The sequence below is a fragment of the Narcine bancroftii genome, chromosome 2, assembly GCF_036971445.1.
Source record: "Narcine bancroftii isolate sNarBan1 chromosome 2, sNarBan1.hap1, whole genome shotgun sequence".
Classification (NCBI taxonomy): domain Eukaryota; kingdom Metazoa; phylum Chordata; class Chondrichthyes; order Torpediniformes; family Narcinidae; genus Narcine; species Narcine bancroftii.
In genome coordinates this window covers 365,322,993-365,344,368 of record NC_091470.1, presented here as the reverse complement: position 1 = coordinate 365,344,368, position 21,376 = coordinate 365,322,993, and the positions used below count along the sequence as shown (strand labels likewise).

The window sequence follows — 21,376 nt, the reverse complement described above, 5'->3', positions numbered from 1 at the left end:
TGACGTGTTAAGTCGCTGAAAATGAGACCTCTCGCCTGACCAAAGATTACATTGGTTTAAGATTTATAGTTTAGACAAGAGCTCAAATATTGTCTGCCTCCACAATGTGATATCACTCAAGGTAGTGTGAAATTTACCTTGGCTTGAGAAAATGGTGTGATTATATTTTCGTACAAATATCTGAACACAGGAATTATGACAATATTATTAGCTTGTGTAATCATTTGGAAGTTTTATATAAGCATAGGACATAGAACATTGCGACGGAGAACAGACCTTTCAGCCCGTGATGTTGTGCCGACATATATATACCTGGTCAAAAGAAAAGCTAAACCTCATACCCCACTATTTTTCTTTCATCCATGTCCCTGTCTTAAGAGTCTCTTAAATGCACAGAAAACTGCTTTAAGGAGCAGGTCAGGCAACAGGTCGAAGTCAGGAGACAGTGACTTTACCTATTATCAGAATCGGGTTTATTGTCATAAAATTGGTTATTTTGCATCAGCAGTATTGTACATTACAGGTGCAAAAATTGCTACAAATTTCAATTCTGTAAATTCATGATTTAAAATAAAATAAATAATTAGTGCGGAAGTGGAGAAATCTGATGGTTGAAGGTACAGGCTCCTGTACCTCCTTCCTTCTGGTAAAAGTGAGAAAAGGGCACGGCTTGAGTGCTGGGGCCCTTGATGAAGGAGGCTGCTTCTTAAAGATGTCCTCAATGAAACGGACTAATGTCCATGATGGCACTAGCCATGTATATAACCCTCTAGCCTGTTCCTGTTCTGTGCATTGGGACCTTCAAACCAGATAGTCATGTAACCAGTCAGAATGTTCTCCATGGAACACCTGTAGAAATTTGCAAGAGACATAACCAATCTTCTCAAATTCCAAACAAAAATATACCCGCCGGCGAGCCTTCTTCATATCACGTCAACATGTTGGCCCTGAGATAAGTCTTCAAAGATGTTGACACCCAGGAATTAAAGATCTCTACCCTCTCCACTGCTGACTCCACGCTGTATGCAGGGTGGAAGGGGTCCTCAATGATTTTGTGCACCCTCTACAGACAACAGTCCAGTAGATCTGCCATTCTTATGATCCTGTTTCTCTGCAGCAACTGTACCACACTGTGATGCTCTTGATAGAGCTCCTATATAAGGTTGACATAATGGTGGCCAGTAGCCTTCATTCTTCCTCAGGAAGTTCAGTCACTGTTGCGCCTTCCTGACAAGTGAGGAGATGTTGAGTGTCCACAATAGGTCACTCATTAAGTGAACTCCAAGGAACTTGGTGTTCTCCACTCTCTCCACTAGAGAGTTGTTGATGTGCAGTGGAGGGTGATTGTTCCTGGTTCTCCTGAAGTCCATGATCATCTCCTTCGTCTTGTCAACGCTGAGGCTCAGGTTGTTACTCTTGCACCATTTGACAAGATTTTCCACCTTTTCTCTGTAGTTTTTGACTCATTGTTGTGGTAATGAGGCCGACTTCTTTTGTGTCACCTGCAAACTCGATGACACTGTTGGAGCTGGAACTAACAATGCAGTCGTGGGTCAGTAGCACGAACAGGAGAGGGCTGATCAAACAGCGAGATGGTGCTCAACATTTTGCTACTGACCCAAACAGACTGTGGTCTTTCCGTTAGGAAGTCTAGGATCCAATTGCAGAGGTGGGTGTTGAGTCCCAGCGAGGACAGCTTCTCCACCAGCCTCTGGGGAATGATTGTATTAAATGCCGAACTGAAGTCAATGAACAGCAGCCTGTGATTGACGATGAGGAGGAGACATTGTTACCGTTCTGCGATGACTGTGGTCTTCCGATGAGCAAGTCAAGGATCCAGTTGCAGAGGGAGGTGCAGATTCCCAGGTCTTGAAATTAGCTGACCAGAACTGAGGGGATGATGATGTTGAAAGCTGAGCTGTAACCAGTGAAAAGCAGCCTGTTGTCCATGACTACAACATTGTTTTCAGAAATTTATTGTGCAGTACAACATTGTCAGTGATGGCTCAGTGAGCGAACTCTCAACAACTGTGGGTGAAAACTAGGTTGAAGTTTCATAATACATTGCTGGGAAGTCCATTTCAAGAAGAGAAATGAAACGGTCCTTTGAGAAGGATGTGAAAAATCCCAAGAAAATTTTTGAAAATTGGCAGAGATCTTCTGGCATCCTGACCAAAATGCATTTGTTAGCAAACATGACCGAAACAATTCACATCGCCCTTTTCTCATACCTTTCTGTGTGACTTTGCACAATGGAAGTTTTCTGTCTCATTTCCCAACATAACAGCCGTCTCCACTTAATGCATTCTTCATCAGGTATTGACTCCTTTGGGACTGTGAAAGCATGAAAGACTCGATATAAACATAGGTTTGTTCATTTTATATGCAGTTTCCTGTGGATATTTTCCTGTATAATATTTTTGCTCTCAACATAATTTATTGTTCAATCTTAACTGGTCTGTAAATATTAGATTAAAATAACATTGAATTCTGGAATGAACGTATTTATTTCCAATTTTGGCAGAAGGTGTATGTAATTGAAGGCAAGGGGTCGAATTGGAATGTAACTTAGCTTAAAAAGGTATTCCAGATTATGGCTTGAAAATTATTTTATTTTTGAAAACATGGGAAATAGCTCTCCTGCTTTATATCACCATAGCTTGTAACAGTTTTTAGTGGCAAATGAAATTGTAGTTGGCTTTGTAATTTTGGGTGAAGTCTTGCTGGAGCTGTTAAGACCAGGATGATTAAATGTTGGAGTGTTTCTCACCCTTGGTTTCTTACATATCTTTGCCTGATTTCTTCCTTTGCCCCTTCCTCTCGTTCTTTCAACTCTGGCATTGTTTTGCATACAATAGGTTCATGGGTAAAATATTTTCTTTCCTGCGGCGGTACTTGTTTTGTTGCTGTCAAAGGACATGCCTATTGAGCCAAGTGCCATGTACTGCCTGCATACATGGGGCAAGATATTAAGTTAAGCTAACACTTACTGTCTCACAATATTCAGGAGGCACAAGGGAGTTCTTCCTGCATCAAAGTCAATATTTACCCTTTGATTATCTCTGAAATCAAATTACATAGAAGTCTAATGCCTTTGACTTCAAATGTAAATTTTACATTTTACAAAATTGTCAATACACAGCACAGTAACAGGTCCTTTCAGCCCACGAGCTCTTGCCACCCAATTGACCTACAACCCTGGTACGTTTTGAACGCAGACGGCACGGGATTTGAACCCAGTCCCGATGGCTGGTGCTGTAACAGCATTGTAGCTAACCGCTACGTTCACCGTGCCACCCTGGCTAAAGCAGTAACGGGTCCTTAAAATGCTTTATAGGAGCATGAAACTTCACCAAAGAAAAATAAATAAAACAGATGAGACTAAGATTGAGGGAGGGAGAGGGACTGGGGCTGAAGGGGTGGGTGGAAAAAAAATATTAAAAAAAAAGAAAAAAAAATAGATGAGACTAAGATTATATTTTTTGGGTTGTGTTCACTGGCAAGACCTGCATGTATCGTGCATCCCAACACCTCCCTGAGAAGGTGGTGTGCAGTTTACACAACTGCAGGCCTTCAGGTGTGGTTCCTTCCACATTACTGATGAAAGGGAGTTTGAAAATTTAGACTTGGCAACCATGCACGAACAACGATATTCTTTACAACAGAATAGTATGTGGTTTGGAGGGAAGACTGTAGACCATAGAACACTGCAGCACAGAAACTGCCCCTTCAGCCCATCTATTCTGTTCTAAACCATGATTCTGCTGAGACCCAGTTGGACCTAAACTCTCCATACCCCTCCCATCCATGTAACTGTCCAATTTTTTCTTAAATGTTAAAATGCTCATATTCACCTCTTCAGCTTCATAAAGAAGTTTCTCCATAATGTTACCTTTAAACTTTTCTCCTTTCTCTGTTAACCCTTGTTATCTTGTTCTTGTCTCACCTAACCTCAATGGAAAAAGCCTGCTTCCATGTACTCGAGCTCTCCCCCTCATAATTTTGTACACCTCTATCAAATCTCATCTCATTCTTCTATGTTCCAGTGAATAAAGTCCAAACCTGTTTATCCTTTCCCTGTAATTTAATTCCTCAAGTCCCAGTAACTTCTGTATATCTTCTCGGCACTCTTTCAAACTCATTTATGTCAGTCCTGTAGTCTGATGACCAAACCTGTACACAGTTCTCCCAATTTGGCCTCGCAAAATGGATTTCGCATTCACTTGTCGCCCTTATCTTTTTGGTGGTAAAAGTTTTGTGCTTGAGAAGTGCCATCAAAGTAATTTGAATACATTTGAAAATGATAAACACTGCTGCCACAGTCTACCTGTGGGGAAGAGAATGATGATGTCAATGCAACAAATGGTGCTGGAATGCTTCATGAGTGCTGATGAAGTTCTACACATTCAGGCAAGTTAAGAATATTGCATTATACTCCTGATGTGCCAATTTCATGCTGGAATATCTTTCAATTACTCATCCCTGAGCACCAAGTATCTGATATTGAAATTCTGCAAATGCCTCAGGGTCAATTTGCGTCTCAGAAAAATCAACGTTCAGATTTTTCAACGTTCAGAGTACATACATGACATCACATACAACCCTAAGATTCTTTTTCCTGATGGCCAGGCAGAATTTCTACTTCTAAATGCTCAAAGTGAGTTGGGTTTGATTGGTTATGGTGCGATGGGATTGCAATTTAGTTTTATGCCCAAAAGATGTCTAATCCTTATTTTTCCCTCAACTTCCTTTCTTCGATTATTTAATTTCAAATTGTAGTTTTCCAATCGGTTGGAACCTACACCAAATTTAGAAAGTATGCAAGGTCATTACTAATCAACCTGCTGTCTCTGTAATCACCTCCTTAAAAACTCTTGAACCCTGACCACCAGGCATAGGGGTTTCATCAGGCTTTATTTCCATTAGTGTGCCTAGTAGTTGTTCGCCAGTAATATTAACTGCTTTAAGTTCCTTGCTCTTTATTGCCCCCAGGTTTTGTTCTATTTTTGGTATGCTTTAATGCTTTCTGCTGTGAAGACAGATCCAGCATGTTGAATTTACGTTTAATGTTTCTACTGTTTTTTTCTTCCTCATTATTAATTTCCCATTTCTTGTCTTCAAAGAGACCAGTTGTTGACATTTCCTGCTCTCTTCCATTTTACATACTTCTCAAAGTCTTTGTAATCTACTTATTTCCAGTTCTTCTCGTATTCTGTTTCATCGTTTCTAAGTCTTCATTTACCAGTTTCCTTAATTTTTTCAATCCAATGATCTATTGCTATTCTTCATGACTTTTTAAGGATTTTCTTTCAATCCAATGCCATACTTAACTATTTTAGTCTTGGATAGATCACTCCTATGAAGTTTTTATTTCTTAATAGAAAGCCTAATCAATGAGAATTCTGAAATGTTTCTTTAAATATCTGCTAGTTTATTTACTGTCGTAGATTTGGTACAAGGGAATCTAAGGAAAAGGAAATTAATTTTATGCCTGATCTTCATCACATTTATTTCACTTTCCCACAATGGCTGCATATGGATTGAATGAGAAATTTAAATGTCCAGAGGTTTCAATCAGGAATCGAACCTTCCAGAAACTCTATCTCCTACCCTCATTTCTGACCTTGAAAAAAGTGGGCAATGATCCTGCTTTTCTTGAGCACACCAGACATTAAATTCTTTCCTGGGAATAATATGCAGGATTCTCTATTTATGTGTCATTTTCAATAGAAGAAAGGAGGCCAGAATGGGCAGGGACTTTGCTGCACTCTTGGCATTGGTGTATGTCCTATGAGAACAACAAGTTGGCAGACAATCACCTCCCGTGGTCAACCCTTCTGCACTCTCAATGCTTCTGAACCTAGGCCGTTTTGTGATGTTGGATTTGTCTCTGATGTGCACAATCCTCCTCCCACAATTTCTCTTGTAATGACCTCTGCCTGACCTCCTAGCTACAGTCAATCTTGTTTCCCCCCCCTCCCCACCCCCACCCCCAAGCACTGTACTTTTAAAAACCATTGTGGGTCATGGAACATTTCTTGCTGACAGCAAGATCTGATTTTGGCAATAGATTTCTTGATTCTGAGGCTTCGTGTTGAAAAGAAAGTGATTTTCTGCCGTGCAGCTGGTGTTAAAACACAATCTCAGTTTTTAAAGATGAATTAGAAACCCTGCTAAAAAAAATAGCACTCAGAACGAAAGCTCTGTTAGCATTTTCCCTCCTCATAACCACATAATCTGCCTTGGAAACTTCACACCAGGAAATGTCCAAACCATGGTAATTTCGATATTTTTCTTTTGGCAAACCTTTTTTTTGGTGGGTATGTATGTATGCAGCTTAATGGGATCCAATTTTTCCCATGTATTCCTTATATTGGGAACTTTTGTTTCCTTCCATTCCAAGTCTTCCCTTTATAAAAGAGGAAAGATCATGGCTGGTCAAACTTAGCTCATAAATGAACAGTCCAGAGCCTCCATGTTCAAAGTCAGTCCTTGAATTTCTGAAAAGAAATGCCACAGATCTGTAAATTTGTAGGTTGGCATCAGAAAAATGTCGGTGAAAGCTGCTTCATTGTAAAGTCCCAACCACATCTTTCAAGAGTGGCCTTCCTTGTCTGGTGTGGTTGACTGATAAAGTATATATCTAGCATGGTTAGTGTATCAATCTGCTGCTGTCTGTAAGGAATACATTTTCCCTGTGTCTGTGTGGGATCCCTCCATGTGCTCTGGATTCCTCCCACCAAAGTACACAGGGGTTGTAGGTTAATTATTGCATTCGGGGCTGCATGGGTTCATGGGATTGAAAAGCCTGTTCTTATGTTTTTAAAAAAAATTATTGATGTAATATTGTGGTTCAAAATCTAACTTTAACAACACATGCAATGCTGAAGGTAGATAAATATAGTTTACATAATCCCATCTTTCAGTCTATTAATATTAAAAATTCATGGAGGGTGATTGAAACACAATAAATTGCAAATGCTCGAATTACCCAGAAATTAAAGCAGTCACTGCCGATTTTGGGGTTCTGAAGATAGCACTGAACTGAAATGGTAACTTCTCCTCCAAGGTGCTTCCCACATTTTCTTTTCCTTTGTTGGGATTTGATGCAAATGATTGAGAAGGAAAGAATGTATGATCTTTGTCTTCTGGTCACATTGTATCTTTGGCTTGGCTTCGCGGACGAAGATTTATGGAGGGGGTAAATTAGATTAGCAATTAAAGGTAGGTCTGAGGATAATTACCTCATTTGGAAATTCAGTTGAAATTATGTGCTGAAGTGTGTCTTGAACCAGTGTTTTGACAGTAAATTTGATATGAGTTCTCCTAATATCACCTTTCTTTGACTTGGTCCCCATTTTTGCATTGGTTATGCTTTTCAAATCACACTGGGATGCCTTTATTCAAAATATGAATTCTTGTTGTGTGCTTAAACTTAAAACCATTTAAGCACGCTGGATTACATGTGGAAAGACCATTTTTTCATTGATAACAATAACGTGTGTGCTCCAGTGAAGCAAAGGGTCATGGGAATTACACAACTTCTCTGCAAAATGTCAAATTATTAATTGAATGTGTGCATTGGTTGTGTTTTTAAATATCATATATTAAGGTGATTATTAGGTACGTCAGTTCATTCAAAATTCCTTCATTGTCATGTAATAGTACAGAACATGTAATATTGCACGATATTGCCTTCTGCCTGCTATAAGGTAGACAGAGAGTCACCGTAAGAGTTGAATGGTGTTCCTTACAGTAAGAGACAAAGAGAAGAAAAAGAGAGTCCCTTCAGATTCACTGAATGTCTGTGGATTCACCTCCAGCACTTCCGCAGCCTCCGCAGCCACACAGACTCCTGTTTGATCCATCGACAACCAGAGCTCCAGACCTAAACATTTGACACGATCAGGAAGTCTTAAGTCCCCAAGGCCCTTTTGGGAGCTCTTTTTGCCCTCAACATCCTCTCGAATCCAGGCTCTGATCCCTAATTACCATGAGGCAGTCTCCAACAGCCTGTGCGGTCCCCCGACTGTTGGAAGTTGGGAAAGCATTCAATGAACTTCTATTGAATTTAGCATGTTTAATCACAGACACATTGCATTAGATCAACTGACCTAAAAATGTTTTGCTGCTGATTTTCATTTGTACTCAGTATGTGATCTCTCTTGTGTCTATGTCCAACAATATGGGAATGTGTAAGGAGTTACCCTGTGCAGGGCTGTAACAAGATGTGAATGCATCCTTGTACTTACAAGATAAGAGAGACATTGATGGATTGAGAGGCAGGAAGCTAGCAGGGAAAGGATAGCAACAGTTTTAGTCATTGGACAAGTAATGATATGATGATGTTCTAAGCACGTATCCAAGGGTATAAAAAATCACCATTTTGCTGATAACGGCAGAATGCATTCTCCGACTAACATGGTTAGTCGCAAGTGTTACAATCCGGTAATAAAGAACAAAGAACCCTGATTTCGACTCAGCCTGGTGTTTGTCTCACTCATTCATGAACAAAGCAGACCTAACACCTGATGCTGCTTTTTCCATGGTCGTAATGCCCTGGTGAAACCTTTCACCACGTTAGTCACTGACTGCCCCAAGATCAGTAGGGAAGACATCCAAGTGCGAATGCAGAAAATTAATTTTCACTAACATGTTTGCACTTCATGGTTTTGTATGGTTGAAGCAGGTTGAAAATATGACAGGAAATCACAAAAATAGGTTATATGTTTAAAAAAAGATATGTAATGGTTACATTTTAAGGTGATTTTCGTGATCAGCACCTAATAATCCATAAAATACATCCAATAATCCATAAAATACATCCAATAATCCATAAAATGCCCCCAAAAGTGTTCAGGAAGCAAATTCTTAATTGCCCTGAGTTTTCATCATGTAGAGGACTTAACTAACTGACACAATGCTGGTAATAGGAAATAAAAGCGTACAAGGCTTGTCAGACAATAGTGGTTGAGAAGGAAACAGTCACTAATAACTTTTTATCAAGAAGGTAATTAATCTGAAATGTTCAATCGCTGGAGATACGAGGTCCAGCAAGCATTTAGCCCTATACACAAATGTACTGAAGAAGCATCTACAGGAAGTGAAGGGATATCACCAACGTTTGAGCCTGAGCCCTTTTTCAAGGTATGAGCGAAAAGCAGACAGGTGTCTGAATAAGAGGTTGGGGCGGGGGGAGAAGAAAAGGGAAGAAGGGGCAGGGGGAGGAGGATAGGGCAACCGGTCATAGGTGGATATGGGTGGGAGGGCAGAATGAGAATTTATTGTCTTGAGCATGTCATGAAATGTGTTGTTTTGTGACAGCATCACAGCACAACCATTTCTAGAAACCATATTTCAAAATAAATAAAAATAGTGCGAGAAAAATAAAAGGGCAAAGTGAGATAGTGTCTGTGGTTCATTGTTCATTCAGGAATCTGATGGCAGTGGGGAAGATTCTCTTCTTGTGCTGTTGAGTGGCTCGTCTTCAGATTCCTGTACATTTTGCCCAGTGCTAACAGAGTAACTGGGTGGTGGAGGTCTTTGAGGATTGAGGCTGCTTTCTTAAGACACAGCCTCTTGTAGATGTCCTTGATTGATTGAAGGCTAGCGTCCATAATGTCGTAGGCTGAGTTAACAACCATCCAGAGTTTTACCTTGTCCTGAGTGTTGGCACCTCCATACTAGAGAATGATGTAATCATCCAGAATGCTCTCTTCGGTAATCTTGTAGAAGTCTTTTAGAGTCTTTGGTGACATACTGAAGCTCCTTAAACTCCCCACAAAGTTTTGCCACTGGCAAGCTTTGTGATGGCTCCTGGACAGATCCTCAGAGATGTTGATACCCAGGAATTTGAATTTCTTGACCCTCTCCACTGCTGACCCTTTGATGAGGACTGGTCCGTGTTCTAATTTCCTCGTGAAGCCCACAACCGCATCCTTGGTTTTGCTTACGTTGAGTGCAAGGTTGTTGAGTCACTACTTAGTGAGCTGATCTAGCTCTTCCTCCATGCACATTTCCTCCTTGCCGCCTGTGAATCTGCCAACAGCCATGGTGTCATCGGCAAATTTGCAGATAGCATTTGAATTGTACCTAGCCTCACATGGGTGTGGAGTGAGTAGAGCAGTAGGCTAAGCACTCATCATTGAGGTGCATCTGTGTTGATCATTAGTGAGGAGCAGGCAGAGGAGAAAAGATTTTAAAAATCTACTGAGATCAAACACTCATTTTCACATTTGTTTTATTTTCCCCACATACCCATAAACTCCTCCAAGATTCTACAACTTACCTATAGATTTAGGGCGAAGTACAATGGCCAATTAACAAATGAACTTGCGCATCTTTGCGATGAGGGAGGAAACCTGCACAGTCATGGAAAATGTACAAACTTCACGCAGACAGCACTGAGCCATGGATTAAATCTGGCTGCTGGAGCTGTAAGTGGTTGTGGAATTTAAATTCATTCAGGTAAATAGAATTATGGAACCTGTTGAGTATGCACTCACACAATTAAGACTCGGAGACGTGATGCTTTCTCATCCTTTACTTCTATTAGGCTAACATGGCTACTGACACACAGGGTGCAATATGGAAGGGTGACATCATGACATGGGGATCATGATGTCCAGCAGAGGGCGGGCTTATACCCAACTGAATCTTCCAGCACAGAACAGGCCCTTCAACTCTTCTAGTCTGTGCTGAACTGTTATTCTGCCAAGTCCCATTGACCTGCACCCAGACCATAGGTCTCGATACACCTATCCATCTACCTGTCTAAATTTGTCTTAAATGTTGAAATTGAGCTCACATTTACAACTTCATCTTGTAGTAATAACCTGGAATAAAGCCAGAAAGAGTTTCAACAATCCTGAAACTACCACATGACTGACAAAAACCCATCTGGATCACAGGGGAAGAAATTCAAAACTGTTTTAGATTCCAAATCTGGTTGGCAATTAATTTAAGCCATTCATTCATGAAAAACACTGTCACTTCGAAGGTTATGTTTTTTTTGTGTTTTTGCTAATGGACCAAAAAAACAGGGATATGCAGACACAAATTATAATTCCATCATAACTGTGAGGTTATTGAAGAAAATCAGAATGAAAATCTGGCATCTATTTCATTTGTGTTCTTAATGGAAGGAAATATGCTATCCCTCCCTACCAGCTCTTTCTTATGTGATGACATACACAAACGTTAATCGACTTTTACCTCTCTCCTCAATTAAGAATGAGCAGTGTATAATAAAAGTTGGCATTTCAAGAGATGCCCACCTCCTGCAAATGAATAAATAAGAAAACTCCCCTACCCTTTCCTCTCATTTATAATTTTCCTTTTTATTACATTAAGATAAATGGAAATATTGAAGGGAATTTAGACAACAGCATCGGTTAACCTTCTAATAAAATGTGTGACTCACACTCACACACCACAAGTTTACAAAAAGCGTTTGTGCAGCAAGTTTTGGTTAACCAGCTTAGGGATTAAAGCACTCCTTGTGGAATGTAAGACGATGACTTCATAAATCTGTTTCAATGTTGTACTTTTATTTCCTTTCGCTATGTTCTTTCTGGAACAGCTGTATTATGAATAACTCAATGGATTGCCTCCTGAAGTGATCAGGTTCATTACATGCAGTTCATAACTTGTAATGAACAAAGCAGCACCCCCAAATAACTTAGGTGTGAATGGAAGTAAATAAAAGCCCAGCTGAAATGAATCAAACCTCATCTGAATTGAATAAAAACCAGCATGCATATTTTGACCCATGCTGGGAGAGGAAGAGATATTCTACCTGGTTTACTGGTATTACCATTAAGCTATAATTCCCTTTTTAAAAAAAAGTCACATCTGGATCGCATTGGTACCTTGAATTTTGAATGAGTTTAAAAAAAAATCCCTTGAAGTTTCTCCACCTGATTCGATTGTTCTTTCTATTTGAAAATTTTAAAAAATGTAGAAAGAAACTAAATTTGTAGGATTGCTTTCAGATTTTCACAATCACAATTGATGTAAATGAGAGTCATATTGTTGATTGTTTACATCATTTTAAATAGCAGGTAGAATATCGCTTCCTTAAATGCACTTAAGATTATTTTAAAATATCAGTAAGTCATTAACTTTGAAAGAATCTTTTAAAGATATAGCATGAGATTCTAAAATTGTTTATTTGAAGAGAATGAACCTTCATCATTGGATTGACTGATACTCAAATTATGCTATTTAAGGTTCATTTCATGTCTGATGTAAATCTCTTCCCTGGACACTCTTAAGTTTGTTCTCATTGGACACCAAACTAGGACCATTTACTATTTTTCTAATTCTGCATTTCGTGAAAGACAGTATCTTGTTACAGCAAAGCTTGAGACATAAATTGTGCAATTTATATAGTTCATCAGCCATTATTATTCCTCTGTTAAAATATGGTTTCTTTTTCTTAAATTCTGGCTTTAACACACATATATATAAATATTCACACACACACGCACTTAACTCTCATTCAGGGAGACAGACGAGTGAAAAATATAGTTGCTGTTGGCTTTGGCCAAGGTTTTAAATAAAAGCTGTCTTGTTTGTAGATTGTCATAGAATGTTATACATAATTGCCATGTATTCCCAAGGTATGGACAATAAAACCATAAAAATAGTGATTAAGGAAAAAGCTTATAAATCCATTATATTGACCAACATTTAACAATTTTGAAATATTGTTTTAAACCTTTTTTTTTTAAATTTAGTACAGCACTGTAACAGGCCAATTCGGCCCTACAAATCCATACCACACAACTTGCACCCCATTAACCTCCAACCCCGGTAGTTTCTTTTGAAGGGTGGGAGGAAACCAGAGCCCCTGGAGAAAACCCATACAGACAGAGAGAGAACAGACAAACTCCTTACAGATAGTATGGGTAGTATCGAACCCGGGTCCAATCCCGATCGCTGGCGCTATAACGGCGTTGCCCTCAGCACTATACCAACTGTGGTGTCGTAAATTTTTGAATTGTTTTTAATATTTTGAATTCTCCAGCATGGAGAGCTGTGGATGGGTAGTTGTTGATTGTATTCAAGGATCTGACTGACAGATTTCTAGGCATTAAGAGAATTTAGTGAAATGGGGATTGAGCAGAAAAGTGGCCTGATGATGGATCAGCCATAATCTAATTAAATAACAAAGCAGTCTTTAAGGACTGTATAGTCTTTTCTTAATCCAATTCAATTTGTTTTTATAAGGAGATATTATTTTTCCTTTAATTTCCATGTAGCAGCTTTGCAATAACATTCCAATAAGTTTGCATATTTATTACCCAATGCACAAAAGCGCTGGAGAAAATTAGCAGATCACACATCATCTCCAGGAAGCAAAGGGATATAACTAACAAATGGAGCCTAAGTCATTCGTCAAACTATGCAAATGAACAAAAAGGTGCTTTGCTTCCTATAGATGCTGCGTGACCAGCTGAGATTCTCCAGCACTTTGATGTATTGCACTGCAATCAAAGCATCTGCAAACTTTCCAGTTTAACTGCATATTTATTAATTGTGTTTAAATCCGAATTGGCTAATGTCACAGAATTGTGTAGCGACTATTTCCCCTCATGATCATTTGGAGGTTATCAGAATGTTATTGTTGTTGTCTATGAATTGTTCAAACAAATCCATACTAAAGTTGAGTTAAGTTTTCCAAAGTTTATTGAAACATTGTTAACATTATTATGTGTGTGCATGTTACATGAGTGAAAATACTATACATTGTTACAAGCCATTAAACATCGTTAGACGGTGCTAAAACTTTGTTAGATGGTCAATAAAAGTTGTCTAACATTCTAATTCCTTACCATGTCATCGAACAAAGGAACTAAACTAAGAACATGTAATCTCTAACATGGCTGAGACCTTGGCTTGAAGATGTTGCTAGGAGACTCCAAAAATATGTAAACATCTTGAAAGCCACAAACAGAATTGCTTGCAAATTTGCAATCCACTTTATCCATAGCATAAATCTTGGTTCAGATAATAGCAGTTTTGCTTCCATAGAAATGAATGCAAGAGCTCATGAAACAACATTATCACCCAGCTCTCAGCATCTTTCAGTTACTCCCATCTGGAAAAAGATGTAGGATTATTAGAGCCAGAATCACCAATCTGACAAACAGGCTCTGCCCATGAGCAGTGAGATTGCTGAACAACTCAAATGAACTACCCAGACAAACCCTCCAAGACCCTACTATTTATTTATTTAGTTACTTTCTCTCTCTTTTTATATATGCATGTGTACAATACACACACATACAGGTATTTATACAGCTACGTGTATCTATATCTATATATATATATATATATATATATATATATGTGTGTGTGTTTGTGTGTATATATATCATATGTGTGTGTGTATATATATATGTGTGTGTGTGTGTGAGTGTATGTATGTATATAGTATGTATGTGTGTGTATATATGTGTACATATATGTGTGTGTCTATGTGTATATATCTGTGTGTATATATGTATATGTGTGTATATATGTGTTTGTGTACATGTATATAAACACACTGTATTTTCACTCATGTAACATGCACACACATATTTCGTGTGGAAAATCTTAAACTAGGTTAAGAAATTCATGCACACACTTATACCATGTGGGTGTAGAATTAGTCAGTGTTGTCCAGCACCTTCATAATATGTCTTCTAAAAGTCACAAAAAACAATGTGATACATGGGCAGATAACATTATCAGTCTGCATAGCTATCACCTAGTATTTGATCTAGCCTAATCTGTATAAAAGACCCTCGCATTTAATGCTCCGCACATATTACCTTTGAGATCTGGAGTACGGGTAGTTTTGACAACGCAAGGAATCAAACACAAATCTTACACTGCCAACTGCAAATCGACAGTAGTTACCAGAGCAGAAGAAACTGGCAACAGAACGGCAGCAAGAGAGTTTGAGGTTGGCGAATCATCCATTCACAAATGGAGGAAAGAGAAAGCTGAGCTTGAGAGGATGAATCCACGAAAAAGTGCTTGTCCTGGCCTGAAATCTAAATGACTCCAGTTAGAATCTAGAGAACAAAACCAGGCTGTATCTACAGTCGCCATTCAGATGAAAGCAAGACTATTGGCACGTGTAAGAGGCATCTGGGATATCAAGGCAGGATTCCCCTGGATATCAAAGTTTATGAAGATAAACAGATTGTCGGTAAGAACTAGAACAAGTGTAGGTCAGCGACTTACAGATGGTTAGGAACAAAAAAAACATTGATTTTCACAACTTGGTCACCAATTAAATTTGCAAACTTAGAATCACACCTGCGGACGTCATTAACAAGTCCCAGTGGCCTTTGACATCCCCACCACAAGAACTGTGGCTGCTTCTGGAACAAAAACTGTGGCCATAACCACGACCAGACATGAAAGGTCGAGCTTTTCTGTAGTCCTTGGCTGCACTGCAAGTGGCGCTAAATTGAAACCAATGATCATATTTGAAAGAGTAACATTGCCGTGAGAAAAAATGCCGAATGCTGTGGCTGTGCACTATAACAAGAAAGGTTGGATGGACTCCAATGTCATGAAACTGTGGGTGGAAAGGAATTACGGGCCTAGACCAGGCATTTATTTTTCAAAGAAATTGTGACTCATGTTTGAGTCCATGGCAGCTCACAAAGAGTATTCCACACAAAAGACTGTTGCGCTCACATTGCAGTAATTCCGAGTGGGTTGACATGTTAACAGCAGCCACTCGATATTTCCATTAATCATCGATTCAAGACGTTCATCGGATCGGATTGGAATGGAAGGAATGAATGCAGAACGGCACTCGTGAGTTCACTCCAGCTGGACGCTTGAAAAGAGCGACCTATACTGAAGTTTGCAAATGGGTTGCCAGAGTGTGGGATAAGATAACACCAGAAACTATACACAGTGGATTCAGAAAAACCAGCATAATATATACTGATGACGGTGATTATGAAGACAGTGAACAATCCGCATTTGAAGGATTTGAAGGGGTTACAGATGAAAAAGATGGATAAACAACATTATTATTGTACTTGTTATATGGTTTAACTTTAACATGTTCTCCATCGTTTTTACTTGTTATTTCAGATCTTTGTTTTTTTTCTATTTCAACATGTTTTACAGCATTTTACCTGTATTATGGTTTCTGACTTCAGCATTTTTTCAATTCAAGTGATTAAAAATAAATTTTAATTTAGAACCAGCTGATGATCAAGTAAGTTCTACTTTATATTCAACATGTGGTTGGTTACCTGGTTTGTAAAAACCACATTTAATGTGCTACAGTACCTCCTACCATATGGCAGAAGGGAGAACAGTTTATGTGAGGAGTATGTGGAACCCTTCACAATGTTTATTGCCTTTTGCCTGCATCGAGTGTTGTCGATGTCCTTCATGGTAGGAAGAGATCCCCCAATGATCTTTTCCGCTGACTTCACTATCCTTTGCAGGGTCCTGTGGTCCAAGATGGTACATCTTCCAAAGCAGACAGTGATGTAGTTGCACAGGATGCTCTCAATACATCCTTTGTAGAATGTAGTGAGGATGGAGGGTGGGAGATGGATGTGTGTGTGTGTGTGTGTGTGTGTGTGTGTGTGTGTGTGTGTGTGTGTGTGTGTGTGTGTGTGTGTATGTTTATGTATATATGTATGTACATATGTGGGTGTGTTTGTATATAAATATAATGTGTATATATTTGTGTGTGTGTGTGTATTTGTGAATATATATGTGTATGTACATATATATTGTATATATGTGTTTACCCCCTCCATAAATCTTCGTCCGCGAAGCCAAGCCAAAGAAAGAAAGAAGAAAAGAAATATATTTATCCACACACAAACAACGCTCTGGGAGTTGTCATTCGTCTGAGATGATGGTGATGAGCCACTGACCTGAACCAGTTCTTGTGAAGGCATCTTCGATTTCTGTTGTGTAGAGGGTTCCAGTATTTAGTCCCCTGTAATGAAGAACTGGTGGTGTGTTTGCAAGTTTGGATTGTGTGTGACATGGAGGAGAAAGCAGAAGAGGGATAAAAAAAAAGTTTTTTTGGAGTAACTTGGCTCAGGCAGAATCTATGGAGGAAAATGGGAACTCGCTGTTTCAAGGTCCTTCTTCAAGTCTGGAGACAAGACAGGTGATGATGGTACTTCATTTCATTATCCACATGGAGTTGGAGGCTTTTGTTATGAACACCAGTGCTTTCTGTCATTTTTCAGGAGTGGACCCTTTTATCGGAACTGGGAAAGACTAATAGTCCCTGAAATGTAAACTGTTTTAATTTCTCCAGATGCTGCAAGAATTACTGGTCATTTCCAGCAATTGCCAGAGTTCCCAGTGTATGGGAACAGCATGGCTGCATTTGCAGTTCCAATGCAGTGTCCTTTGATTTCTAGCCTCAATTACATAGGAAAAAGAAAAGGATCATCTATTGATATCAAGTGGTTGTTATTCCTTGAGCTTACATTGATCTTCATTGGAATAATGTAGGAAACACACTAATTGAGAAAGTGGGAGCGAGTTGAAATTCAAGTCGCAACATGTTGAAAGCTTATAAGTCTAAATTTACTATTTCATCGCTGCAGTGCAAATGGCACCATAAAGTAATCATTGAATACAATAATGTAAACTCGGATAAGAAAATGCTACAAATACTGAAGAGTTCAGACAGTATCTGGAAAGAAAGTAAAGCTGATCTTTCATTCGAAACTTTTATTGCCTCCATTTCTTTCTCCATATATGCACAGTACATCCTGTATTTTTTTCAGAATTAATATTTCTGATTGCCATTCTGATGAAGGAGCTTCTACCCAAAATGTTAACTAATTTTTTTTCCTTTTCACAGCTGCTGTCAGGCATGCTGGAAGTTTCCAGCATTTTCTGTTTTTGTTTCAGGTTAACAACATAGAATCATGGAGCTCTACAGCATGGAAACAGGCCCTTTGGCCCAATTTGTCCATGCTGACAAGTTCGTCCCATTTGTCTGTGTACGGTCCTTATCTCTATAAACCTTTCTTATCCATATACTTGTCCAAATGAGTTTTGAATATTACAGCAGTCCCTGCTTCATCCAGTTTCTCTGGCTTCAGCATTTATTTTTAGAAATCTCTGAATGGAATTAAAATAGCCCAGGCTCTTCAATTGATGAACAACATCGAACAGAAGACAGCAGACCACTGGAACAGGTCCTTCGCCTGACAATATGTGCGCCAAACACAAGGCCACTATAAACTGCACATCACCCTGCACGTGGTCTATATTCCTGCATTCACCGCCTGTTTCTGTACTTGTCTAAATGCCACTAAAACGTTGCTATCCTGTCTGCATTCGCCACTTCCCCAGCAGTGTGTTGCAGGTACCTACTCTCACTGATCAAAAAAACTTCGCCTTTGAACTTTCTCTCTCTCACTTTAAAGCTATTTCAGATTCAAGATTCTTTTATTGTCCTGTAATAAAATAGAGAATGTAATATTCCTTTAGTCAATGGCAATGCAGACAAAGACTTGCCATCACAGAAATTATCCAGCATCCATTACGATCAGAGAAGGAAAAACAAAAGAGATTTCCCACAGAGATACTGAGTGTCCGTGGATGCGCCCCCAGCACTACCATTGCCTCTGCTGCCCACATAGACTTCATTTCAAACCATTGGCGACCTGAGTTCCAGATCCAAACCTCTGATGCAATCAGGAAGCCTTCAGTGCCCTCGGCACCCTTTCGCATCCCCATTCCAATACCTGTTACCCTTTCAGCCAATCTTCAGCCTGCTGTAAGTCCTTTGACTGCAGTTGCCTGCAGCCTGCTTCGGTTCCTCAGCTCGAGTTATCAACAGCCCGTCGTCTGTGTGTTCTTCAGCCTCAGAACCTCTTACTGGTACACCACTGTGGTCACCGTCCCGTTGGTTGTATCCTCTGCTTCTCCTTCTTGGGTGATTGTCTCCCCGCTTTCCAGAATTTGACATTTCAACCCTGGGAAAAATTATTTTGACTATCTGCACTACCTGTGCCTGTCATAATTTTATATATTTTGTGTAAATTACCCTCTGACACCCCAGAAAAAATAAAATTAAATTGTTCAGTCTTTCCTTATTTCTTTTGCTCTCTGAACCAGGCAACGTCCTGGTGGATATCTTCGGCATTCTCTCCAAAACTTTCCGACAAAGTTGTCTGCCACCTTTACCACCCTATCTACCTGTGTTGTCACTTACAGGGAGCTATGAATTTACACCCCAAGATCCCTCTGAACTCAGTACTTGATAGGGGGAAGGCACTTGCATTTGACCTCCTATAATGCAACAGCTCGAACAGATTAAACCACATCTGCCATTTCTCTGTCCATATTTCCAGTAGGCCTATCTTGTGCTGAATCCTTTGACGACCTTCCTTGCTATCCACAACTCCACCAATTTTTACGTCATCCACTTAGTAATCCGCCTACTTACTTTTGGAGACAGTGGTAATTTTGCCTTTAGGTTGTATGTGAGGTCATGTATGTTTGTACTCTGACAATAAATCTGAAATTTGAATCTGAGAGAGATGTATATTACAAAATATCAGCCAAACTCCACTGATTATAGACTTGCAGCAAAATAATACCTCTCCATCAGAACCCCATGCCTAATGTTCTGGAACAGATGACCATGAGGGACCTTGTTTACTAAAGTCCATCCACTGTTCAACCTGATAAATCATCTTCGTAATCTCCTCGGAATATTTAATCAATTTGTAAGATGAACTCTTCAGCACTAAGCTATCCTTTTACATTTTCCTAACATATATTCCTTCACTGGTGATGTTAAGTATCAGTTGTTGCTTCTCAAATATTGAAGGATTCTTTGGATAACTATGAACATTTTTCTGGAAATGTAAAACAAAACAAATGGCTGTGTAAACTGGTACAAATAGGTAGGTTCTTTTTAAAGTTGATGCTAAACCTGAGGAAGTGTGACTCAATACAGTTAGATTTTATTACTTTTGTTTTAAACCCTGATTTTTTTAAAGTCTTTTTGAATTTCGTTAGGAGTATTTTGTAATATGAAGAATAAGGTGGCACAGTTGGTGTAGTGGTTAGCGCAACGCCTTTACAGCGCCAGCGATCGGAACCAGACCAGGGTTCGAATCGCACACTGTCTGTAAGGAGTTTGTATGTTCTCCCTGTGTCCGCGTGGGTTTTCTCCAGGGGCTCCGATTTCCTCGCACCGTTCAAAACTTATCGGGGGTGTAGGTTAATGGAGTCTAAAATGGTTACTTTAAAATTTACTTAACTATCATTTGTACTCGTGCTGGGACTGACCATTTGATAGGAAAAAGAGATATGGTTGTAAAAATGATTGAAGTGACCAAGTAATAAGTACAAGGAATACTAAATACTGACAATGAGTTTATTATCCTATACATTGTACAATATACATATGCACTGAGATTCTCACTTGCTGAAGCTGAACAGATATTTTGTAAAAACTCTACAAAATCAACTAAAAAATAACTACAATATATACTTAATTGAAACAAAAAGAGATCATAAATATTAAAAAATATAGACATAACAAATATTCATATTTATCCTAGAACAAAAAAATGACTTCGAATAGTGCAGACCATTCTTTTCTGGTGTTAGAGCAGTCCATGACTAGTGTAGCAATGGGAGGTTCAGAAGCCTGATATCTGTTGGAAAAAAATCGATTCTTGAACCGAGAGGTGCTGGTCTTCAGGTTTTTGTCCCTTCTGCCTGCAGTGAGAAGAGGGTCTGAGCAGGGTGATGTTGGATGCCTTCTAGAGGCAGAGCTTCAAATGGATTTATTCAATGGATGGGAAGTTGGAGACTTTGATGGATCAATCGCTGTTCATTATCTTTTGGAGTCTTGTATGTTCTTGGGCAGTGAAGTCACCAAACCAGGCAGTAATGCAATCAGTCAATATCCTTTCCACGGTGCACCTGTGGAGGTATGATATTCAATGATATGTCAAATCTCCTCAGACTCCTCAGGAAGTAGAGGCGTAGGTGTGCCTTTTTCACAGGAGAGATCATATGTAGCTGATACTGGAAGCGTAACTAGAATATGCTGGAAATAGTCACTGATCAGGCAGTATCTCTGGAGAGAGAAAGGGTTTAAAGGTGCTAGTGGATGACCATTCATCAGGTGTGTGGCCTGCAAAGTATTTCCAACGAATGAATGAATGCTTTAATGGAAGGTGATTCCTTTTATTGTTCTTTCTGAATATATTTTCTGTTTCTTTCAAGCTCTATGTTCCTCTTGGTTGGAATGATGTGAAGGTGACCCTCCTAATCCCTGAAGTCTGGGACATACTTTTGATCTGGAGATTATGAAAACTAGCTTACAATGGTCAAATTGCATTTT

The 21,376-nt window shown here is 39.2% G+C and overlaps 1 protein-coding gene across 16 annotated transcripts in view; it reads left to right on the top strand.

Moving 5' to 3' along the window:
* LOC138755825 (intermembrane lipid transfer protein VPS13B-like) overlaps positions 1–21,376 on the top strand; it is a 1,263,706-nt gene that overhangs the window by 344,793 nt on the left and 897,537 nt on the right. Inside the window, exon 17 of one of the 16 annotated variants that reach the window (XM_069922518.1) lies at positions 21,259–21,352. The exons of the other annotated variants lie outside the window; for them this stretch is intronic. Within the exon in view, the coding sequence (XP_069778619.1) occupies positions 21,259–21,289 (31 nt within the window). The 3' untranslated portion in view covers positions 21,290–21,352. Of the gene's footprint in view, positions 1–21,258; positions 21,353–21,376 lie in introns of those variants that run through there. 16 annotated transcript variants of the gene reach the window in all.